The sequence below is a fragment of the Anomaloglossus baeobatrachus genome, chromosome 3 (genome assembly GCF_048569485.1).
Source record: "Anomaloglossus baeobatrachus isolate aAnoBae1 chromosome 3, aAnoBae1.hap1, whole genome shotgun sequence".
NCBI lineage: Eukaryota > Metazoa > Chordata > Amphibia > Anura > Aromobatidae > Anomaloglossus > Anomaloglossus baeobatrachus.
Genome location: NC_134355.1, coordinates 312,790,174 through 312,813,604, shown reverse-complemented (window position 1 = coordinate 312,813,604; position 23,431 = coordinate 312,790,174). Strand labels below are relative to the sequence as shown.

Below are 23,431 nucleotides of genomic sequence, written 5' to 3'. Positions count from 1 at the left end.
CTAGCAGATAGAGCATTAATATTAGACGTGGAGTGAGTCTCTGAGGGTCACTGTTTTATACGTATCGCTGAGTGTATGTCTATAAATTAGGAGGAGAAATGGCCGTGCTGACGCCATTACTGGAGACCCACATCCCCACCAACGCAGTTGCAGGCTTCCTCTTACCTAACCTCAGCTGGCAGCACGGCCATTTCTCCTCCCTGGAAGAAACCCTGCACTGTTCGCAATAGGGGAATTTCTCCTAGACAAACTGGACCTCTCTTCTGCAGGGAGCCTCTATACGTTTTTCCAAAAAAACCTAATTTATAGACATACACTCAGCGATACGTATAAAACAGTGACCCTCAGAGACTCACTCCACGTCTAATATTAATGCTCTATCTGCTAGTGAGATTCCTCCTTCTCTGATCACGTTACATCAAGAACTGCATTAGAGTCACTTCTCTGTGACATGTTTGGGTCTCCCATCTGATATTGTGCTACTTAAACATTAAACAGTACCACTGACCCGGACTCCTCCCTGTTGTGCACGACACCACAACACGTCCTTGATGGACATTCCCTTAGCACTATATCATTGAGTATAACTCCGAGACCGCTTACGCATTCTTCTGATACACTTTGATGAACATCATTATCTGTACCGATACGATTTGACAATCCTTTTATACTTCTAGTCCAATTGTCCCTGTAAAAGATCCTTCTGGATCGAAACGTTGGATGGACTTGTCTGTATATACACAATAAATTAACATTTTTTTCAAACCAAACCAAAGATTCCTCTCTTACATTGTGGTGTGCCGGATATATTTTTGTAATACTGGACTTATTATTCCAGAGCACCCCCACGTTGAGTGAGCCAGGTCTACCTCAATTACATGTCTATGTGTGGAGCACACGGGCACATATATGCTCCACATGGACACACGGTCCATGGAAAAACATGCACGTGAGCGCAGACCCATTGATTTTAAAGGGTCTACGTGTGCCCGTGTCTCCGGCACATGAGGAAATGGACCAAACACGTACCGGAGACACGGACATGTGAAAGAGGCCTAAGGCTCAGCTCACATTTATCCTGCGGTCTATGCAGAGTGCATACAATGAGGTTTATTTGTAAATCTCTGAAATACATTATTCAGATGGATCCCTAGACTGAAGATTCCCTATAATGAGGCAGATGGAGACATTGTAGATTGTCCCTGGCTTAAGATCCAGCAGTGTAAAAAAAAGCACAGTCGGCTACAGTTTTGTGCATTCTGAAAAGTTGAATACAGGCCAGATGAAGTCCATAGTATTTCTGATGCCTCATTATAGTGAATTGATCCTTTGGGGGTGTAACCTAAATCACATCATTCGAAAATTTAGATGTAAGCCTGAAAGCAAGTGCTCAGCATAGAACAAAGGATAAATGTGATCCAAAAGGTCATTTAAAATATTTCCAGTAAAAGCTTAAACGCATTTCACAAAAAAAGCCTCCACTCAGGTCTACCATATGTCATGACTACCAGCCCAAAAGAAGTCCATCCAAATCTGCACACACAAATTCAAATTTGCCACACGCTTCTGAACCCCACAATGTGCCTAAACCACATCTAGCAGCTAAATAATTCACATTTTTGTAGTGAGGAGAGCCTGCTTATTTTACCAGATGTGTGTTTTTTAGAAGAACGAGCTGGTCATAATCTATGGGCACTACAATGTACGAGCACTAGAATGGCAGATTTGCAATTTTCACTCAGCAACCTCCATTGCTGTTTGTTTCTAGAAAACACTCATACATTCAAAATAGTCACTATATCTGTGGATAACTACACATAGGTGTAATATCTAAAACGGGGACACTTGAGCGGAGATTCTGGTTTTCTGTCACTTAAGGGCTCTGTATATGCAGTCTGCAAACTATTCTAAGAAAATCTGTGCTCTAATGGTGAAATAGCACTTCTTCCCTGCCTCACATGTCTCGATATGTGGCTAAGCAGTACTTTACAACCACATATGGGGTATTGCCATGCTTAGCAGAAATTGTGTAACACATTTTGGTGCCATTGTTCCCAATTTTCCATGTAAAAATGTAAAATCTAAACCTAAATTTCTGTGGTAAAATGTAATTATTTTTTTTCACAACCCAATGGTATAAAATTCTGTGACACACCAATATGATAAATGCACCCCTCGATGAATTTATTAGGTGTATTTTGTAAAAAAAGGTTACTTATGGGTAGTTCTGCTGTTATGGCACCTCAGGGGCTTTGTCAACGCGATATGGCACCCTCAAACTGTTCCAGCAAAATCTGCACTGCAATTTGCCACTCCTTCCCCTCTCAGCTGTGCACTGTGCCTCAAAAAATAGTTTTCAACCACAGAGGATATTGGTGAAACTCAGGAGAAATTATGCAACAAACTATACTGTTCGTTTTTATGCTATTTCTCTTTTGAAAATTAAAAACTTTGGGACAAAGCAACATTGTATTGGAAAAAATGGGAAATTTTCATTTTATCAGCCCAATGTCATACAATTCTGTGAAATGCCTGAGTGTGAACAATACTCACCACACTACTAGATAAATTCCTTAAGAAGTGTAGTTTCCAGAATGGTTCACTTGTGGGGGGTTTCTGCTGTTTTGCCATATCAGGGGCTCTTCAAATATGGCATCTGCAATCTATTCTAGCCAAAATAGTGCTCTTTCCATTTCAAGCCCTACCCTGCGGCCAAACATTAGTTTTTCACCACATAAGGAGTATCTGTTTACTGAGAAGAAATTGCAAAACAAATTGGATGGTCAATTTTTTCATGTTACCCTTACAAAAATGGAAAATATAAATGGCAGACACTGACACTATGGAAACTCCTGGATCATTCCGTGACTGTGTTGATGGGATGACAGAGATATCAATCTTTCTGTCTAAATTATTATATGCCACTGTAACAATTGAAAGCAGCATCTGAAGAATTAAGGGACTGGGATTAGAGTTAGGTGCAGTTCTTTTAGTTCCATAGTTGTGCGGTACATTCTGGTATCCTCCATTTTTAATTACAAGTGAAAAGGTTTTGGTACCGTGTTAGCCAGTTGAAAAATTACTCACTGAGAACATTCAATAATTTTTCAACTGTCTAACACGGTACCAACACCTTTTCACTTGTAGTTAGGTGCAGGACACATAACAGGAGGTCAGCTGTGTATGACATCCGGCTCCTACTTCAGATGGCACAGACACAACTCCTGAGCACATGACATCACATAGACTTAATTGTACATTTGATTGTGGTAAATCACCTACAAGCTAGACGTAAAATCACTTCTATTTGTGGAAAGAGGTTGATATTACAAAATGTAAACATACAACACATTTTTACAAAGCGTTTTGCTATATGCAACTAAGAAAAAGATAGCTAGATAGCTTGATAGAAATTAGATAGATTTTATATGTACATGTGTCATACACATGTATGTCTAATGTCTATGAGGGCAACCTGACTTCCCTTTAACAGATGATGCCAGGGAGATAAGTGTGGGGAAGTTTTAATATTATCACCCCACTCTGTTTTTGTTTTTTGTTTTTTATTCAGTAGATAAGCAGCTGCCAGAGCCAACTGGCAGCAGCTTTGTCCACTCTCCCTTTTGAAAAAACAAAAACTTTCAGACAAGCTGATTGTTCATGTGAATGTGGGAGTAGTGAGATACAGCTGACAGCCAAATGAGCACTTGTATATGTTTGGCAAGTTTAAAGGGAAGGTGTCACGGATTTATATAATCCAAACAATGATTACTTGTAAGATAACATGGAGTTATAATGTTATCTTGCTTTAAATAAAGATGTCTTTCAGTTTTTATAATGCTGGAAAGCTGGCAATGGGGGCTGCCATTTTACATTCCAAGTTTTAGCATGACAGTGCAGGCTCAATTTACAGCACTTCATGGACATAAGCGATAGTAGTCGGATTCCGACCCCTTTAGTTTTATTACAACTGAAATGGTAACGCCTATGTGGGCTGCCCAATTCACAGCCGTGGGTGTGTTCAGCCGCGATTATTCCATACCCAATGCTTTCGGCTGGGCTGCAGTTTTCCCCTACAGCCAGGATCTGAAAACCAAGCAGTACCATCCTAACAGATCCTAAAACAGTAACGTTACCGACAGCTGGAGCGGTGTGCAGCGGTGGATAACTGTCTGCAATGACACCCCCTCCCCCCACTCCACCCAGCCCCGCTCTCCCCCCACCACCGGCATCCATGCAGCAGAGCTGTGTGTGTGTTTGTTTGTGTGCATGCAGAGCATGTGAGTACCGGCAACCCTTCCCCCTCTGCCGCTGCTACTGTCTCCACTAGAGTTGAGCAATGTTCAAGGTTCGCCAATTTCATGTTCGAGTGATTTTGGGGGGTGCTCGAGATCGAACTCGAATTCGAGCTTTTTGCTAAAAGCTCGATAGTTCGAGTTACGTTCGAGAACGGTTCGATCACCATAAACGTGGCTTTTCACAGTAAGGCTATGTGCACATGTTGCTATTTGAATATGTCCTGCGTCACCAGCACAATCCCTCTCTCTTTCCTACTCACCAATCACGGGCATCTCGCTCCACGTGTGTCACAAATCTGCGGCGTTTTTTCCTCTATAGAAAATGGCTGCCGCTTCATTAGTCAATTAGTTATTCCGTGCTTTACCTGCCCACCGGCGCCTATGATTAGTTGCAGTCAGACACATCTTCAAGCTGAGTGACAGCTGTCTCACTGCAAGCAATCACAGCCACTGGCAGGCGGGTCTATATCGTGCAGTAAAATAAATAAATAAATAATAATAATAAAAAAATGCGGTTCCCCATATTTGATACCAGCCAGGATAAAGCCGCACGGCTGGAGGCTGGTATTGTCAGGATGGAGAGCACCACATTATCGGGAGCCCACCAGCCTAACAATATCACCCAGCAGCCGCCCGGAATAGCCACATCCATTAGATGCGACAGTCCCAGGGGACTCTACCCAGCTCATCCTGAATTACCCTGGTGAGGTGGCAATCGAGGTAATAAGAGGTTAATCATGACAAGTGTCTCCCCGAGACACGTTCTATGATCAACCTGAAAGTGAAAGTAAATAAACACACACACACCGAAAAATCCTTTATTTGGAATAAAAGACAAGAAAACACCCTGTTTAACCCCTTTATTAATCCCCAAATACCACTCCAGGTCCGGCGTAATCCACACGACACTGTCAGCTCTGCACCCTGAAGATGTAGCAGCACCGTAGAACACCATCGCCCTGTATCAGGTCCACGTAGCAATGAAGTGAACCACGCTGTCAGCAGAAATTTCAGTCAGTACCGCAGGCTTCAAGATTACAAAATATGCTTATCATTATCAATGGAGGCAATAGCTCAGTGGATAGCGAGCTCGTCTATGAAGCATTAGGTTGTGAGTTCTAGTCTCGGCTGTCCTGGTGAAGAATTTATTTATTTATTTATTTTTTTATTTTTAATTATATAGTGCAGTAAAAATAAATAAATAAATAAAAAAAAAATGCGGTTCCCCCTTATTTGATACCAGCCAGGATAAAGCCACACGGAACAAAAGACAAAACACCACCCTGTTTCACCCCTTTATTAATCCCCAAATACACATCCAGGTCCGACGTAATCCACACAACACTGTCAGCTCTGCCACAGAACAGGAGTGCTCTGTCTCCACTCCACGTATCACCGTAAGAGAATCGTGCTGTCACCTCAGACTTCACTCTGCTTTGCAGAGCTCAAACTAATGAAATCTGCCTATGTTCCTCATTGGAGCGAGTAGCTCCAGCAGAATTTTTTTTAATTTTAAATTAATTAATGATTATTCTTTATTTATAATTAATTATGCAATATTATTATTTTAATTATGCACAGAGGGGAGTAGCCGAGGTCTGTGTCTTTCCCCATCTATGTTTGTCTGTCTCTCTGGTTTCTTTCTTTCTTTCTTTCTTTCTTTCTCTTTCTTTCTTTCTCTCTTTCTTTCTCTCCCTTTCTTTCTTTCTCTCTCTCTCTTTCTTTCTCTCTTTCTTTCTTTCTTTCTTTCTTTCTCTCTCTTTCTTTCTTTCTCCCTCTTTCTTTCTTTCTTTCTTTCTTTCTTTCTTTTTCTCTTTCTTTCTTTCTCTCCCTTTCTTTCTTTCTTTCTTTCTTTCTCTATCTCTTTCTTTCTCTCTCCCTTTCTTTCTTTCTTTTTCTCTCTCTTTCTTTTTTTTTTGTCCATCGGACAGGAGTCTGCACAGACGTGTGTAGTTTTTGGGGCGGGGTTTTTGCACTGATGCATCAGCTGATTGTATGAAAGCCGTTTATACAATCAGCTGCTGTGTCATGTGATTCAAGCCATTGAACCTGACACATTATCTGATCGCTTTGACTTCCAGCAAACCGTCTGAGACTGAATAAGAACTGGATGTTCGAAACGCGTCCTCTCTAACATGGGCTTGATTACCAGAACATGGACTTTTTAATCACTAATGAATAAAGAATCTTTATTTTAAGATACAACTTGCCTGGATTTCTGTGCTGGTGAATCCTCTCCTCATCGCTCCTACATGGATTTGCTTACCTTCTCTTCTCCGTGCAAAGTCCAGGATTCTTTGGCTTCCATCACATAGGTGAGCTGGGCAACTTCTAATCTTCAGTCCTGGATGGAGTATGCTGAGCCTTGTAGTTCTGCAGCTGCTGTCTGTCTGTATGGAGGAGAGCAGACAGCAGCTGCAGAACGACAAGGCTCAGCATGCTCCATTCACTAGTGTATGCAGAAGAGCAGACAGCAGCTGCAGAACTAGCATACTCCATCCAGGACTGTATGCAGGAGTTTTTTGCCCACCCAAAAAATGACGTGAGCTTTGCCATATTTTTGTATGCTAGCCAGGTACAGCAGGCACCTACGGACTGCCCCCAAGCCCCAGCTGCCTATTTGTACCCGACTGGGAACTAAAAATATAGGGAAGCCCGTTTTTTTAATTATTTCACGAATTTCATGAAATAATTAAAAAAAAATCGACATGAGCTTCGCCCCATTTTTGTGTCCAGCCAGGTACAACAAGGCAGCTGGGGATTGGAATCTGCAGCACAGATTGGCCTGAGCTTTCTGGACCCTTCTGCTGCAAATTAAAGTCCGCAGCCGCCCCAGAAAATGGCGCTTTCATAGAAGCGCCATCATCTGCCACTGTATCCAACTCCTCCAGCTGCCCTGATGCCGGGTGGCTTGCTGGGTAATTATGAGTTAATACTAGCTTTGTTTTACTAGCTAGTATTAAGCCAGAGATTCTTAATGTCAGACAAATGTGACCCGGCCATTAAGAATCTCCAATAAAGGGTTAAAAAAACACACCACACAGAGAAAAAATACTTTAATAGAAATAAATACACAGACACACTTAGAGACTCCATGTTTATTACTCCCTGTCAGCCCTCCAGGATCCATGGTCTTCTGTCTTCTTTCTCCTTCAACCTATGCAGCTCTGCTACATCAGTAGCGCTGCATGGGGGAAGATGCTGCTGCTTCCCGTGTCGTCTTTTCACTCCGTGAGTGAGCTGAGGCTGCTGGCTGTAAGCGGTGACATCACCGCTGACAGGCGCGTTGCTATAGCAACGGTGATCTCCGTTATTGACCAGCTGTGGCAGCCAGTCAATAACGGAACGGGGAAGCAGAATGGGGAGCCGACCATGTGCCAGAGCATCTCGCTGGTACACGGGGATGCACAAACGAGCACCGCGTACCGGACAGATGTACTGACAGGACCTAGCAATTACGTCTAGCCATGTGACCAGTCTGTAGCCAATGAGATAATAGACATGTGACTGGTCACATGCTTTTTTGACGTCATGTAAGGTCCTATCATCAGTGCTGGTTACTGGGAGGATGCAGCGATTATCGGAAGGAAAAGCGGTGGGAGACAGAGTGCAGGACGCATTGTGGGGACAGGTAAGTGGTATGGCAATGTTTAATAATTGTATGTGTACATTTATAATGTGTTTGTGATTGCCTCCCATTGTTTTCAATGGGGTTCGAGAGGTTCGTCGAGCGGCTTGCCGAACCGAACTTGAACGCCTCCTCCATTCGACGAACCGAATTCGAGCCTCTAGAGGCTGGCTCATCTCTAGTCTCCACTGACACCCACCCGCTTTCCCTCTAATCCTTTCCTATGTGATATTGTCTGCTAAGCAGTGTATCTAATCCTCTCCTTTGTGATACAGCAACTCAGCAGACAGTATCTAATCCTATCCTGTGTGATACTATCTGCTGACCTGTGTATCTAATCCTCTCCTATGTGATACTGCCTGCTGAGCCGTGTATCTAATCCTCTCCTATTTAATACTGCCTGCTGATCCGTGTATCTAATCCTATCCTGTGTGATACTGTCTGCTGAGCTGTGTATCTAATCCTCTCCTATGTGATACTGCCTACTGAGCCTTGTATCTAATCCTATTCTATGTGATACTGTCTGCTGAGCCGTGTACGTTATCCTCTCCTATGATACTGCCTGCTGAGCCATGTATCTAATCCTATCCTGTGTGATAATGCCTGATGAGCTGTATGTAATCCTATCCTGTGTGATACTGCCAGCTGAGCTGTATCTAATCCTATCCTGTCTGATACTGTCTGCTGAGCCATGTAGCTAATCCTCTCCTATATGATACTGTCTTCTGAGTTGCTGTATCTAAACCTATCCTTTGTGATACTGTCTGCTGAGCTGTGTATTAATCCTTTCCTGTGTGAGACTGTCTGCTGAGCTGTGTATCTAATCCTATCCCGTGTGATACTGTCTCCAGAGCTGGGTATCTAATCCTATCCTATGTGATACTGCCTGCTGAGTTGTGTATCTAATCCTATCCTATATGATGCTGCCTGCTGAGCCGTGTATCTAATCCTCTCCTGTGTGATACAGCAAATTCGCAGACAGTATCTAAACCTATCCTGTGATACTGTCTGCTGAACCATGTATCTAATCCTATCCTGTGTGATACTGTCTCCAGAGCTAGGTATCTAATCCTATCCTTTGTGATACCCTCTGCTGAGCTGTGTATCTAATCCTATCCTGTGTGATACTGTCTGCTGAGCTGTGTATCTAATCCTATACTGTGTGATAATGCCCGCTGAGCCGTGTATCTAATCCTCTCCTATGTGATACTGCCTGCTGAGCTGTGTATCTAATCCTCTCCTATATGATACTGCCTGCTGAGACATGTATCTATTCATGTCCTGTGTGATACTGTCTGCTGAGCTGTGTATCTATTCTTATCCTGTGTGATACTGTCTGCTGAGCTGTGTATCTAATCCTATCCTGTGTAATACTGTCTGCAGAGCTGTGTATTTAATCTTGTCCTGTGTGATAGTCTGCTGAGCTGTGTATCTAATCCTCTCCTGTGTGATACTCTCTGCTGAGCTGTGTATCTAATCCTCTCCTATGTGATACTGCCTGCTGAGTCGGGTATCTAATCCTCTCCTATATGATACTGCCTGCTGAGCCATGTGTCTAATCCTATCCTGTGTGATACCCTCTGCTGAGCTGTGTATCTAGTCTTATCCTGTGTGATAGTCTGCTGAGCTGTGTATCTAATCCTCTCCTGTATGATTCTGTCTACTGAGCCTTGTATCTAATCCTATCCTGTGTGATACTGTCTCCAGAGCTGGGTATCTAATCCCTTCCTCTGTAATACCCTCTGCTGAGCTGTGTATCTAATCCTATCCTGTGTGATACTGTCTGTTGAGCCTTGTATCTATTCATGTCCTGTGTGATACTGTCTGCTGGGCTGTGTATCTAGTCCTATCCTCTGTGATACCCTCTGCTGAGCTGTGTATCTAATTCTACCCTGTGTGATACTGTCTGCTGAGCCGTGTATCTAATCCTATCCTGTGTGATACTGTCTCCAAAGCTGGGTATCTAATCCTATCCTGTGTGAGGCTGTCTGCTGAGCCGTGTATCTAATCCTATCCTGTGTGATACTGTCTGCTGAGCCATGTATCTAATCCTATCGTGTATGATACTCCAGCTGTCCTTGGTGACACTTTATACATTTCTGGTCACCAGCAAAATGGCTCCGCACTGTGATCCTAAATTTCATTCTATGTTCCTTTGGAAACACCCAGATTGTGAGGGGTATGCTGTGACATCACACACAGGAGAGCAGATTCTGCCCACTTCACTGCAGCTGTAATCCAGGCTATTTCTACAGTGGGATTTCTGTAGGATTTCAGCAGCTGCTCGCCCTAGTGTTTAACAGTGGAAAATATCAAACTTTTTTTTTATATATTTTGCTCAATTAAAAACAAATAATATTATTTAAACAAAACATTAAAACATTAATACTTTACATTTTTTCAGTTATTGAAATTTTTTTTTTTGGACGACACCTTCCCTTTAAGCCCTAAAAACCATTTGGGAAATCTTAAAGGGGTTGTCTCATCATGATGACTCTATGTAAAGGGAATTCACTCTGATAGGGTGTTTCTTGCAGTTCTGGTTTCTAAATTCTAGCAATCAGACATTATTTACAGAAATAGTTGTAGTAAGCCATTTTTCTAAAATGACTACTATAGGTAAAATCTAATATTGAATGATGCCCTTTTTTAAGCCAAGTCCAGGGGCATAATGATAATAAATGCAGGGGTTTCAATCACATCTTGATCACCACCTTGGGGGTAGTCTAAAAGGTTCCATTGCCTTAAATGAAAAGACTATTAGGGCTCGTGCGCACGTTGCATACTTACATGCATTTACGCTGCGTATAGCACTGCAGCATAAATGCATGCATCCTGCGTCCCCAGCACAATTTCTGTAGATTGTGTATGACACGTGTGCACGTTGCTTTTATGAACGCAGCGATTTGGGTGCTAAAATTTTGACCCAAATCCGTGCATTCATAAAATGAGCATGTCAATTAATTAGTGCGCTATAGATGCAGCTCCCACTCTGTCTATGGTGGGGGCAGCAGCCAGAGCGCATGAAATCGGCTTTTTTTGTACAAAAAAACTGCATCCATTATGCAGTGTTTCTGCAGCGATTTGATGCGCACATGTGCTGTCAAATCGCTGCAGAATATTCAGCAGTTACGTGCGCATGATCCCTTACTAATAAAGACCTTTCATAGTTGTGCGCCCTGATGGATACTTTGTATAGGGCCCCACAAGCTTCAAGTTATGCCTCTGGGCACTTTGTAAATATAATATGACAATATATTGTATTATTACCTTCTAAGGTAATTGAGGGATGTAGTTGGTCATGTACATTTATTCTAAAATGAATTAAATAATAGTAGTAAACTTCTTATTATAGATTATTATGAATGATTCAGTAATTTATCCATGATATACAACTCCGGCATAGTACAATTCATTTTGCTGGCTAGGATTAAAGGCAAACAAGTCAGGTGTTAATGTGTTCCTAAACGCCTGTCTACTTGTTGTTGACTTACGAAAGTTTGTATTCACTTTTCTATTTAAACAAGATTAAAAGTAAACATTCAGATCAGTGAAACTTATTGTGGATCAAGTCGTATTTGCTTTTCATTATTAAAGGACATCTTACTTTCATCAGTGTGGTCTTTCATCAGATTTGTGTACCATCAAGCAGTAGGTGTGCGGAGCTACATAGCTCACTCAATCACAGATACCTAGAAATGTCCACTGTTGGTTTTAGTAGGTCATTTAAAGTCCAGCAATTATTTGTTTATTCTTTTGTCTTGATTTATGTCTTCTAAAGAGTGTTGAGATGGTCAGGTAGATATTAACAATATCAAACCCTTCCTTATGTTCACATGCAGGTTCATTCCATTTGATCCGAATGTTGCTTGATGAATATATACTGCTAGCAGTTGAAACACAGTTTAACAATGATAAGGAACAAGAGCTCCAGAATTTGCTGGATAAGTACATGAAGAATGCAGGTTGGTTTCTGCAAGGAAATATCATCGAAATAAAAAAAAAATATTCTAAATAGTTTAGTTCCTGAGGCTATTTATCCAATGTATGTTGTCATGTTGTGAACTCTTAGGGGTACTTTGCACGCTGCGACATCACAAGCCGATGCTGCGATGCCGAGCGTGATAGTCCCCGCCCCCGTTGCAGCTGCGATATCCTTGTGATAGCTGCCGTAGCGAACATTATCTGACACTTCTGATCAGAGTTATTTTCCCCTTTTTACACTAGCCTCCCACACCAACCCATACCAAACTACTAGAGTAAGCTTGCAATGGATAGTGTAATTCTTTTTGGAGCAAAGCATTGCGAAAATAGGCTCAATTATCTCGATTTTTCTTGTCTAGTTTATAAAATAAAAACTAATACTCAAAAAACGTTAATGTTCTGACACAAGCATGTAGTCAAAATATGTAACATAGCTACTCTATTAGCGGGCAGATAAATGTTCTACAGATAGATTGCCGAGATCCAAAAACACATATTATAAGGGAATATACTTCCAAAATTGTTTTTATTTAACCTGTGATTCAATTAATTGCTGCTCTACAGAAATGACATTAATGTTCATTTATGTATGTCTCCATAACTGAATTATAAAAATGAAATACAGATTGACCAAAGACCAACCCTTCAACTAAATGATTCTAGGTTCCTCTGCCTTTGTGTAATATGTCTAATACACTCCATAAAATATAAAGTGAAACTAAAGAGTTTACTAGTTTATATAAAATAACAATAATATCTGAATGAATATACAATATACTGTAAATCATGCTTTTACTGCAGACTCAAAGCTTAGCATGTCAACTGTATGAGAAATCTAGAATAACTTTGATTGTATTTTCATAGATGCTAGCAAAGCAACCTTTACAGCATCGCCAAGCTCCTGTTTTCTTGCAAGTCGAAACAAGTCTGGAGGACTTTCAAATGACCCTACAGTCAAAAATGAATGCCTCCAAGAACAGACTTACTCAAATTTGTCACCAGACCATCATGCAGGACTTGTTCGTGGCTTACACTCATTCTCCAATGAAGATAATGAAACAATTCCACTAACAGGTAGTATCAGAAATTAACCTAATGTTTTGATTTGTGAAAAGAGTTTCTTTGTGTATGAGTGGATATTGGTTGTAAATAGTGCATATTGGACAGTGAAGCAATACATCCTAAATACTAGAGTTGTGTAAATTTATTTGAGTGAAATTTAATTCAACTCATATTTGTAATTTGCTCCATACGTATTTAGCAAAAGTTGCTGAACTGTAGGGAGCTGGAAAAAGTAAAAAAAAATAATATTCACCTCTCCAGCCACCTATGCTTCTTTTCCTTTGTTCTTGGTGCATCTTCTTACTGTTGGCATGGGCTACAGCTTCATGCTAGACCTTCACTAGGCCCCAGATGACCCCTATGCATTCACAGATATGTTCTCGGCCTATACACAAGGTCATGAACTCTAGCCCAGGACTTTCAGCCATGATTACGCCCAGGACGTCTATGTGCATTTTCATTGCATGGTCACAGTGTTGTTGGTCATGGAATGCACCACAACTTTACAATGTGTACTCTAGGCCGGAACTTCTGAGCAGGGTGGTCCTGAGCTTAGCTGTGGCCCCAGCATAGCATGAAGATGCAGGGCAAGGCAGCAGTATGAAGAGACGCCAAGAACCATACAGGGGACAATTAGCAGAAGAGTTGAGCGGTGAGGTTAGTATTAGCTGTTTTTTTTACACCTTATGTCTATTATGCTCTGAGGTCTCTCAGCATAACAAGGGACATTCAATTTGAACAGAATTAATTTATTAGCTTTAAATCGAATTTCCTTTGTAAATTGGGTGCAATTTAATTAGGTAAAATCTTGTCAGATCTGCTCATCTCTACTAAAGACTATATTATTTAGCAATTACTTAAAAGTGCAATTATTGACAATCCATGGCAGACTGTGATCTTATTTCCCACAATGACAGACTGTGATCTAATTGACTACTATAAAAACATCTATTTTGATAAAGATCTACCTTGTCCAAGGCTGATTACACTGGAAGCGCCATATGTGATCTCATATCTTTCTTAAAAGTGCAATTATTTAAAGATTAAAAATATAAATAATATATAAATATCCTAAAATATTATATTGTACATTGTTTTTCTTAAATGGTTTGTCCACTACTAGTAAAAAACAACCAGAAAAAAATCCAGCACCACTCACATGTACAGTATGCAATCAGTAATGGAAAGATATCGCCACAGACTGTTCAGTACTACAAGTGCTAAACTCCAGGCAGTAGTAAAGTTCAAATTCCAAAGAGACGAAAAGTTGGAGTAGCACTCACCATTAGTGATGAGCGAGCATGCTTGTCACTACTCGGTACTCGCACGAGTATCACTGTACTCGGGCTGCTCGGCGGGGACCGAGTAATCTCGCGATACTCGTGCTTTACTCGTGGTCTTCATTTCTGCATGTTGGCGCTCTTTTGAGAGCCAGCCCTCATGCAGGGATTGGCTGGCAGACCACTGCAATGCCACAGCCCTGTTAGTTGTGGAATTGCAGTGATTGGCCGGCCTGCACAGCGTCACCGAGCCTTTATATCGGCCGGCGCGCTGTGCTCTGCTCACAGCTATTCTGACAGTGAGTGTAGGGAGAGTGTCGCTGATTCAGGGAAAGCTTTGCGGCCCTTTATAGCTTTTTCAGTTGCAGGGCTGCAAACAGTGTGACCAAAAGTCCTTCTCAGGACTATTCTAGTTGTATACAGGCAGGCAGGGTATAGCCAGGTCGGAGTACAGTAGCAGAGTCCTTCTCAGGACTATTGTTGCTATATACAGGCAGGGTATAGCCAGGTCTGAATACAGGCTAGTGACCAAAAGAGTCCTTGTCAGGACTATTGTAGCAGTATACAGGCAGGCAGGCAGGCAGGGTAGTGGTGACCGTATACCAGCCTTCATATCTGGGGCTGGTGTACACAGTGTAAAACAGTCCAGATAGTGTCTGACTTGTCTGTACTGTAATTGTCGCTCCCCAAAAAAACCTGTTAGTAGGTTATTATTGCGTCCGTGCTTGGTTTTTAAAACCGCACGTGTGTGCCTGTTGGTGGCAGCGTACAGGTGCACTGGTGTGCGTTTACCAAACTATTATATAACGCACAAGTGTAGTGTATAATACACGTCAGTCAGCAGTGGCTGATAGTGTCAGAGTTCTTAATTTTTGCTCCTAAAACCTGTGTTAGGTTATTATTGCGTCCGTGCTTGGTTTTTAAAACCGCACGTGTGTGCCTGTTGGTGGCAGCGTACAGGTGCACTGGTGTGCGTTTACCAAACTATTATATAACGCACAAGTGTAGTGTATAATACACGTCAGTCAGCAGTGGCTGATAGTGTCAGAGTTCTTAATTTTTGCTCCTAAAACCTGTGTTAGGTTATTATTGCGTCCGTGCTTGGTTTTTAAAACCGCACGTGTGTGCCTGTTGGTGGCAGCGTACAGGTGCACTGGTGTGCGTTTACCAAACTATTATATAACGCACAAGTGTAGTGTATAATACACGTCAGTCAGCAGTGGCTGATAGTGTCAGAGTTCTTAATTTTTGCTCCTAAAACCTGTGTTAGGTTATTATTGCGTCCGTGCTTGGTTTTTAAAACCGCACGTGTGTGCCTGTTGGTGGCAGCGTACAGGTGCACTGGTGTGCGTTTACCAAACTATTATATAACGCACAAGTGTAGTGTATAATACACGTCAGTCAGCAGTGGCTGATAGTGTCAGAGTTCTTAATTTTTGCTCCTAAAACCTGTGTTAGGTTATTATTGCGTCCGTGCTTGGTTTTTAAAACCGCACGTGTGTGCCTGTTGGTGGCAGCGTACAGGTGCACTGGTGTGCGTTTACCAAACTATTATATAACGCACAAGTGTAGTGTATAATACACGTCAGTCAGCAGTGGCTGATAGTGTCAGAGTTCTTAATTTTTGCTCCTAAAACCTGTGTTAGGTTATTATTGCGTCCGTGCTTGGTTTTTAAAACCGCACGTGTGTGCCTGTTGGTGGCAGCGTACAGGTGCACTGGTGTGCGTTTACCAAACTATTATATAACGCACAAGTGTAGTGTATAATACACGTCAGTCAGCAGTGGCTGATAGTGTCAGAGTTCTTAATTTTTGCTCCTAAAACCTGTGTTAGGTTATTATTGCGTCCGTGCTTGGTTTTTAAAACCGCACGTGTGTGCCTGTTGGTGGCAGCGTACAGGTGCACTGGTGTGCGTTTACCAAACTATTATATAACGCACAAGTGTAGTGTATAATACACGTCAGTCAGCAGTGGCTGATAGTGTCAGAGTTCTTAATTTTTGCTCCTAAAACCTGTGTTAGGTTATTATTGCGTCCGTGCTTGGTTTTTAAAACCGCACGTGTGTGCCTGTTGGTGGCAGCGTACAGGTGCACTGGTGTGCGTTTACCAAACTATTATATAACGCACAAGTGTAGTGTATAATACACGTCAGTCAGCAGTGGCTGATAGTGTCAGAGTTCTTAATTTTTGCTCCTAAAACCTGTGTTAGGTTATTATTGCGTCCGTGCTTGGTTTTTAAAACCGCACGTGTGTGCCTGTTGGTGGCAGCGTACAGGTGCACTGGTGTGCGTTTACCAAACTATTATATAACGCACAAGTGTAGTGTATAATACACGTCAGTCAGCAGTGGCTGATAGTGTCAGAGTTCTTAATTTTTGCTCCTAAAACCTGTGTTAGGTTATTATTGCGTCCGTGCTTGGTTTTTAAAACCGCACGTGTGTGCCTGTTGGTGGCAGCGTACAGGTGCACTGGTGTGCGTTTACCAAACTATTATATAACGCACAAGTGTAGTGTATAATACACGTCAGTCAGCAGTGGCTGATAGTGTCAGAGTTCTTAATTTTTGCTCCTAAAACCTGTGTTAGGTTATTATTGCGTCCGTGCTTGGTTTTTAAAACCGCACGTGTGTGCCTGTTGGTGGCAGCGTACAGGTGCACTGGTGTGCGTTTACCAAACTATTATATAACGCACAAGTGTAGTGTATAATACACGTCAGTCAGCAGTGGCTGATAGTGTCAGAGTTCTTAATTTTTGCTCCTAAAACCTGTGTTAGGTTATTATTGCGTCCGTGCTTGGTTTTTAAAACCGCACGTGTGTGCCTGTCGGTGGCAGCGTACAGGTGCACTTGTGTGCAATTTCCAGAAACTTTGATATAACGCACAAGTAGTGAATATACACGTCAGCAGTGCACAGCATTGCAAAATGCGCAAGGGCATTGGCAAGGAACAAGGAAGTGGACGTGATGGTGGTGCAGGCAGAGGCCGAGGTCGTGGGCAAGCTCTAATTTCGCCACAACAAAGGGCCACATCTAGTCGCTCGCACGTCCTGTCCCAAATTCTTGGGGACCGCAGCAGTACACCGCTCTTGAACCAAGACCAGTGTCAACAGGTTGTTAGTTGGATAGCGGATAATGCTTCCAGTCAGATTGGCACCACCACAAACACTCTGTCTTCCACACGGTCAAGTGTCAGTAGCCGTGATACTGCACCGCACATTTCTGAACCTGATCCTCCTTCCTACCACCAGGCTGAGTACACGTCCTCCTCGGACATTAATGATCCCACACTTGGACACTCGGAAGAGCTGTTCACGTTTCCATTCACACATTCTGGCCTCTCGCCAGCTCATATTGAAGTGGGTCATGAGGAGATCGTCTGTACAGATGGCCAAATATTTGAGCAGCCACGTTCTCACGAAGTTGGCAACGTGTCTCAACAAGTGGTGGACGATGATGAGACACAATTGTCAGCAAGTCAGGAGGAGGAGCAGGGTGCGGAAGAGGAAGACGACGTGGTGGATGATCCAGTAACTGACCCAACCTGGCAGGAGGATATGCAGAGCGAGGACAGCAGTGCACAGGGGGAGGGAGGCGTAGCATCACAACAGGCAGTAAGAAGCAGGGTGGTGGCCCCAGGCAGAAGTCAGGCAACCGTTCCCCGGAACAACACGACGACACAAGGTGCCTGTCCAAATGTTAGGTCTTCACGAGTCTGGCAGTTTTTTAAGTTGGATCCAGATGATTCAAAAAAGGCCATTTGCAACACCTGCCGTGCCAGCATCAGCAGGGGTACCAAAACTAGCAGCCTGACCACCACCAGCATGATCAGGCACATGTCAGCCAAGCACCCGACTTTGTGGGAAGTACAACAGAGTCGAGGAGCAGTGCTTGCTGATGTCACTGCTACGTCTTCGCTGGTTGTGCATGCGAGCCAATCCTCTGTCCATGCTGCCTGCGAACAAGCCTCCTCCACTCCTGCACCTACAGTTGCCTACGCAGAAAGAACACCATCATCAAGCACGTCCTTGTCCCAGCGCAGCGTTCAGTTATCCATTCAGCAAACCTTTGAACGCAGGCGCAAATACACTGCCAACACCCCACATGCCACAGTTCTAAATGCTAACATTTCGCGACTGCTTGCGCTGGAAATGTTGCCTTTTAGGCTGGTGGAGACAGAAGCATTCCGTGACCTGATGGCGGCAGCTGTCCCACGTTACTCGGTCCCCAGCCGCCACTATTTCTCCCGGTGTGCCGTCCCCGCGTTGCATAACCACGTGTCACAAAACATCACACGTGCCCTGAACAACGCTGTTTCACCCAAGGTCCACCTAACCACAGACACGTGGACAAGTGCTTGTGGGCAAGGCCGCTACATCTCGTTGACGGCACACTGGGTTAATATTGTGGAAGCTGGGACCCAGTCTGAGCGAGGGACGCAACACGTCCTTCCCACACCAAGGTTTGCAGGCCCTACCTCAGTCAGTGTTTCACCCACACTCTACAGCTCCGGAATGTCATGCTCTTCAGCCTCCTCCTCCTCCTGCGCATCCTCATCCACTGTGCCCTCCACACCAGTCACAAGCTGGAAGCACTGCAGCACTGCCTCGGCGAAGCGGCAACAGGCTGTGCTGAAGCTAATCTGCATAGGTGACAAACCCCACAATGCAGAAGAGCTGTGGACAGCTCTGAAACAGCAGGCAGATCACTGGCTCACACCTCTGAACCTAAAGCCAGGAAAGGTCGTTTGTGACAATGGCCGGAACCTGGTGGCGGCTTTGAGGCGAGGCCAGCTGACACATGTTCCATGCGTGGCCCATGTGCTCAACCTCGTGGTTCAGCGGTTTATAAAGTCATACCCAGAGCTGTCTGATCTGCTGGTAAAAGTTCGCCGCCTGTCTGCACATTTTCGAAAGTCACCTACTGCTTCAGCCGGCCTTGCCGGCTTTCAGCGCCGTTTGCATCTTCCGGCTCACAGACTGGTGTGTGATGTCCCCACGCGTTGGAATTCAACTCTGCACATGTTGGTCAGGATATGTGAGCAGAAGAGGGCAGTTGTTGAGTACCTGCATCACCTAAGCCGTCGGGAAATGGGTCAAACTCCACACATAACACCTGAGGAGTGGAGATGGATGTCAGACCTATGTACCATCCTCCAAAACTTTGAGGACTCCACCAAGATGGTGAGTGGTGATGACGCCATTATTAGCGTCACCATACCGCTACTCTGCCTTCTAAAACGGTCCCTGCTGAAAAACAAACATGATGCATTGCAGGCGGAGCGCGATGAGTTGCAGCAAGAAACAGTAGTGGGTGTGGGTGATAACACACAGCCCAGCCTCGTCTCATCACAACGTGCAGTGGAGGACTATGACGAGGAGGAGGATGAAGACATGGAGCAACTCTCCGGCCAAATTGAGGATATGACATGCACACCAGTCATATCCTCGATTCAGCGTGGCTGGCCAGAGGACAGGGTAGATGAGGAGGAGGAGGAGGAGGAGGAGGAGGAGGAGGAGGACAGCATGTTCAGTCATCTTGTTGGTCAGGCTACTGAAGTCCTGGCTGTTAAGAGTCTGGCGCACATGGCTGACTTTATGGTAAGCTGCCTGTCTCGTGACCCTCGCGTTAAGAACATCTTGGCCGACAATCATTACTGGTTGGTAACACTGTTAGACCCACGCTACAAGGAGAACTTTTTGTCTCTTATTCCCGTGGAGGAGAGGTCAGCCAAAATGCAGCAGTTTCGGAAGGCCATACTCACGGAAGTAGGCAAAGCATTCCCCTCACAAAACGCTAGCGGCATAGGTCAGGAATCAGTGGACAACCGAGGCGTACAGCCGAGAGAGGCACAAGTCCAATCCGCCAGAGGTAGGGGAACAGTCTTTAAGATGTGGGACAGTTTTCTCAGCCCCTCACGTACCACAGCCCCTGAGGTGCGGGGTAGTGCCACAAGAAATCCTAAGTTTGCCCAGATGCTGAAGGAGTACCTTGCAGATCGAACAACTGTACTCCGACATTCCTCTGTGCCTTACAATTATTGGGTATCCAAGCTGGACACGTGGCATGAATTGGCTCTCTACGCCTTGGAAGTCCTGGCCTGCCCTGCTGCTAGCGTTTTGTCAGAGCGTGTTTTTAGTGCCGCAGGTGGAATCATTACAGATAAACGCACCCGCCTGTCAACTGAAAATGCTGACAGGCTGACTCTGATAAAGATGAACAAGGGTTGGATTGGGCCAGACTTCACCACACCACCAGCAAATGAGAGCGGAATTTAAAGTTTGCCATGTACCTCCACTCACCCATGGGTACACTTCTCGACTTTGGATAATCGCTGGACTGCTCCTCCTTCTCCTCATGCGCCATCATGATGACCGTTACAATAGTTAGGTCTTTGTTTCAGGTATACCCCCAGTGGTAAATTTTTTCGCCCATTCTTTGCAGAATGGACATTACAACGACAGGAGACCCGCTCCTTTGCAATGGGAACAATGTTTTGAGGCCCTCATGCACGTCTCTACCCAGGGACAACGTGTAGCCTCCCAATTTTTGGCTGCCCTGCCTAAGGGCTATACTATAATACACCCACTTCCTTAAAATGGACACTTAATGTTTTGAGGCCCTCATGCACGTCTCTACCCAGGGACAATGTGGAGCCTCCCAATTTTTGGCTGCCCTGGCAAAGGGCTATACTGAAATAGACCCACTTCCTTACAATGGGCACTTCAGGTTTAAAGGCCATCATGCACGTCTCTATCCAGGGACAATGTGGAGCCTCCCAATTTTTGGCTGCCCTGCCTAAGGGCTATACTGAAATACACCCACTTCCTTAAAATGGACACTTAATGTTTTGAGGCCCTCATGCACGTCTCTACCCAGGGACAATGTGGAGCCTCCCAATTTTTGGCTGCCCTGGCAAAGGGCTATACTGAAATAGACCCACTTCCTTACAATGGGCACTTCAGGTTTAAAGGCCATCATGCACGTCTCTACCCAGGGACAATGTGGAGCCTCCCAATTTTTGGCTGCCCTGCCTAAGGGCTATACTATAATACACCCACTTCCTGACAATGGACACTTAATGTTTTGAGGCCCTCATGCACGTCTCTACCCAGGGACAATGTGGAGCCTCCCAATTTTTGGCTGCCCTGGCAAAGGGCTATACTGAAATAGACCCACTTCCTTACAATGGGCACTTCAGGTTTAAAGGCCATCATGCACGTCTCTATCCAGGGACAATGTGGAGCCTCCCAATTTTTGGCTGCCCTGCCTAAGGGCTATACTGAAATACACCCACTTCCTTAAAATGGACACTTAATGTTTTGAGGCCCTCATGCACGTCTCTACCCAGGGACAATGTGGAGCCTCCCAATTTTTGGCTGCCCTGGCAAAGGGCTATACTGAAATAGACCCACTTCGTTACAATGGGCACTTCAGGTTTAAAGGCCATCATGCACGTCTCTACCCAGGGACAATGTGGAGCCTCCCAATTTTTGGCTGCCCTGGCAAAGGGCTATACTGAAATAGACCCACTTCCTTACAATGGGCACTTCAGGTTTAAAGGCCATCATGCACGTCTCTACCCAGGGACAATGTGGAGCCTCCCAATTTTTGGCTGCCCTGCCTAAGGGCTATACTATAATACACCCACTTCCTGACAATGGACACTTAATGTTTTGAGGCCCTCATGCACGTCTCTACCCAGGGACAATGTGGAGCCTCCCAATTTTTGGCTGCCCTGGCAAAGGGCTATACTGAAATAGACCCACTTCCTTACAATGGGCACTTCAGGTTTAAAGGCCATCATGCACGTCTCTACCCAGGGACAATGTGGAGCCTCCCAATTTTTGGCTGCCCTGCCTAAGGGCTATACTATAATACACCCACTTCCTGACAATGGACACTTAATGTTTTGAGGCCCTCATGCACGTCTGTATGCAGGGGCATTGGTGAACCTCACAATTTAGGACTGCCCTGGCAAAGGAAAATACTACAAAGACTCACTTCCTCAAAATGGGCACATTAGACTCAAGAGGCCTTCATGTACGTCTCTTCTCAGGGACATCGGAGTGCCACACAATGTTTTCACGTAAAATCTTTCATGTATTGATCTCAAAAAGTAACATACACCAGCTCTATCTCACTATTGGGTATGTGCCCTTAACATTTCCGCCATGAAAAATCATTTTGGGGTCATTTTGGAAGGTTTTCTGGTGAGTCCGTAAAAATGGCGTAAAACGCGGACAAAATTGTTCACAGCTGTGACTTTTGAGTGATAAATGCTTCAAGGGGTCTTCCCCATGCTGTTGCCATGTCATTTGAGCACTCTTCTGAGACTTTTGTGACATTTTTAGGGTTTCTCCATGCTGCCGGGAGGTCATTTCACAAAAATACTCGGGTCTCCCATAGGATAACATTGGGCTCGTTGCTCGGGCCGAGTACACGAGTATCTTGGGAGGCTCGGCCCGAGCTTCGAGCACCCGAGCTTTTTAGTACTCGCTCATCACTACTCACCATCCTTGTGAATAAAAGGTTTTTTCTTTATTTATAAAATCATCTTAAAATTTATAAATTCATCTAAAAAGCATAAATACAGGGAGTAGGTGGAACATAATGGATGACGGCCGTTTCGTGTGTCTGAACACACTTCAGGAGAGGAGGAACGTGTTGAAGTGTGTTCAGACACACAAAATGGCCGTCGTCCGTTAAGTTCCAACTGTTACCTGTATTCATTCTTTTAAGATTAATTTTTTAAATAAAGAAAAAAAAATCCTTTTATTCACATGGACGGTGAGTGTTATTCCTATTTTTCATCTCTTTGGAATTTGAACTTTATCCACTACTAGGACAACCCTTTCTCATTTTCCATGTTTGCCCCATTAAGATAAAAAAGCTTATACTCACCTCCGCTGAAGCCGGGGTTCTAGCGGTGTCAGCACTTGTGTTCCGAGGACATACATGTAATCAACAGGAAGTGAGAGCTGCGGAGGCCACTCACTTCCTGTTAATGATGCATTCGTCCAAAGGCACATAGAGAGAAGTTGGCGGTGATTAGATACGTGATGGTCACAACCTCACATGAGCCCCGGAGTGTGAGTGCTGACACCACTGGAACCATATCGGCAGTGGAGGTGAGAATATACTTTTTAAATTTACTCGAGGCAAACATGCCAAATGAGAAGG

At 44.1% G+C, this 23,431-nt stretch overlaps 1 protein-coding gene across 1 annotated transcript in view; it reads left to right on the top strand.

The window, feature by feature from the left end:
- Nucleotides 1–23,431, top strand: part of RFX6 (regulatory factor X6) — a 343,542-nt gene that overhangs the window by 283,362 nt on the left and 36,749 nt on the right. Inside the window, exons 15-16 of the mRNA XM_075338312.1 lie at nucleotides 11,769–11,891; nucleotides 12,775–12,984. Coding sequence (XP_075194427.1) covers nucleotides 11,769–11,891; nucleotides 12,775–12,984 — 333 coding nt within the window. The remainder of the gene's footprint in view (nucleotides 1–11,768; nucleotides 11,892–12,774; nucleotides 12,985–23,431) is intronic.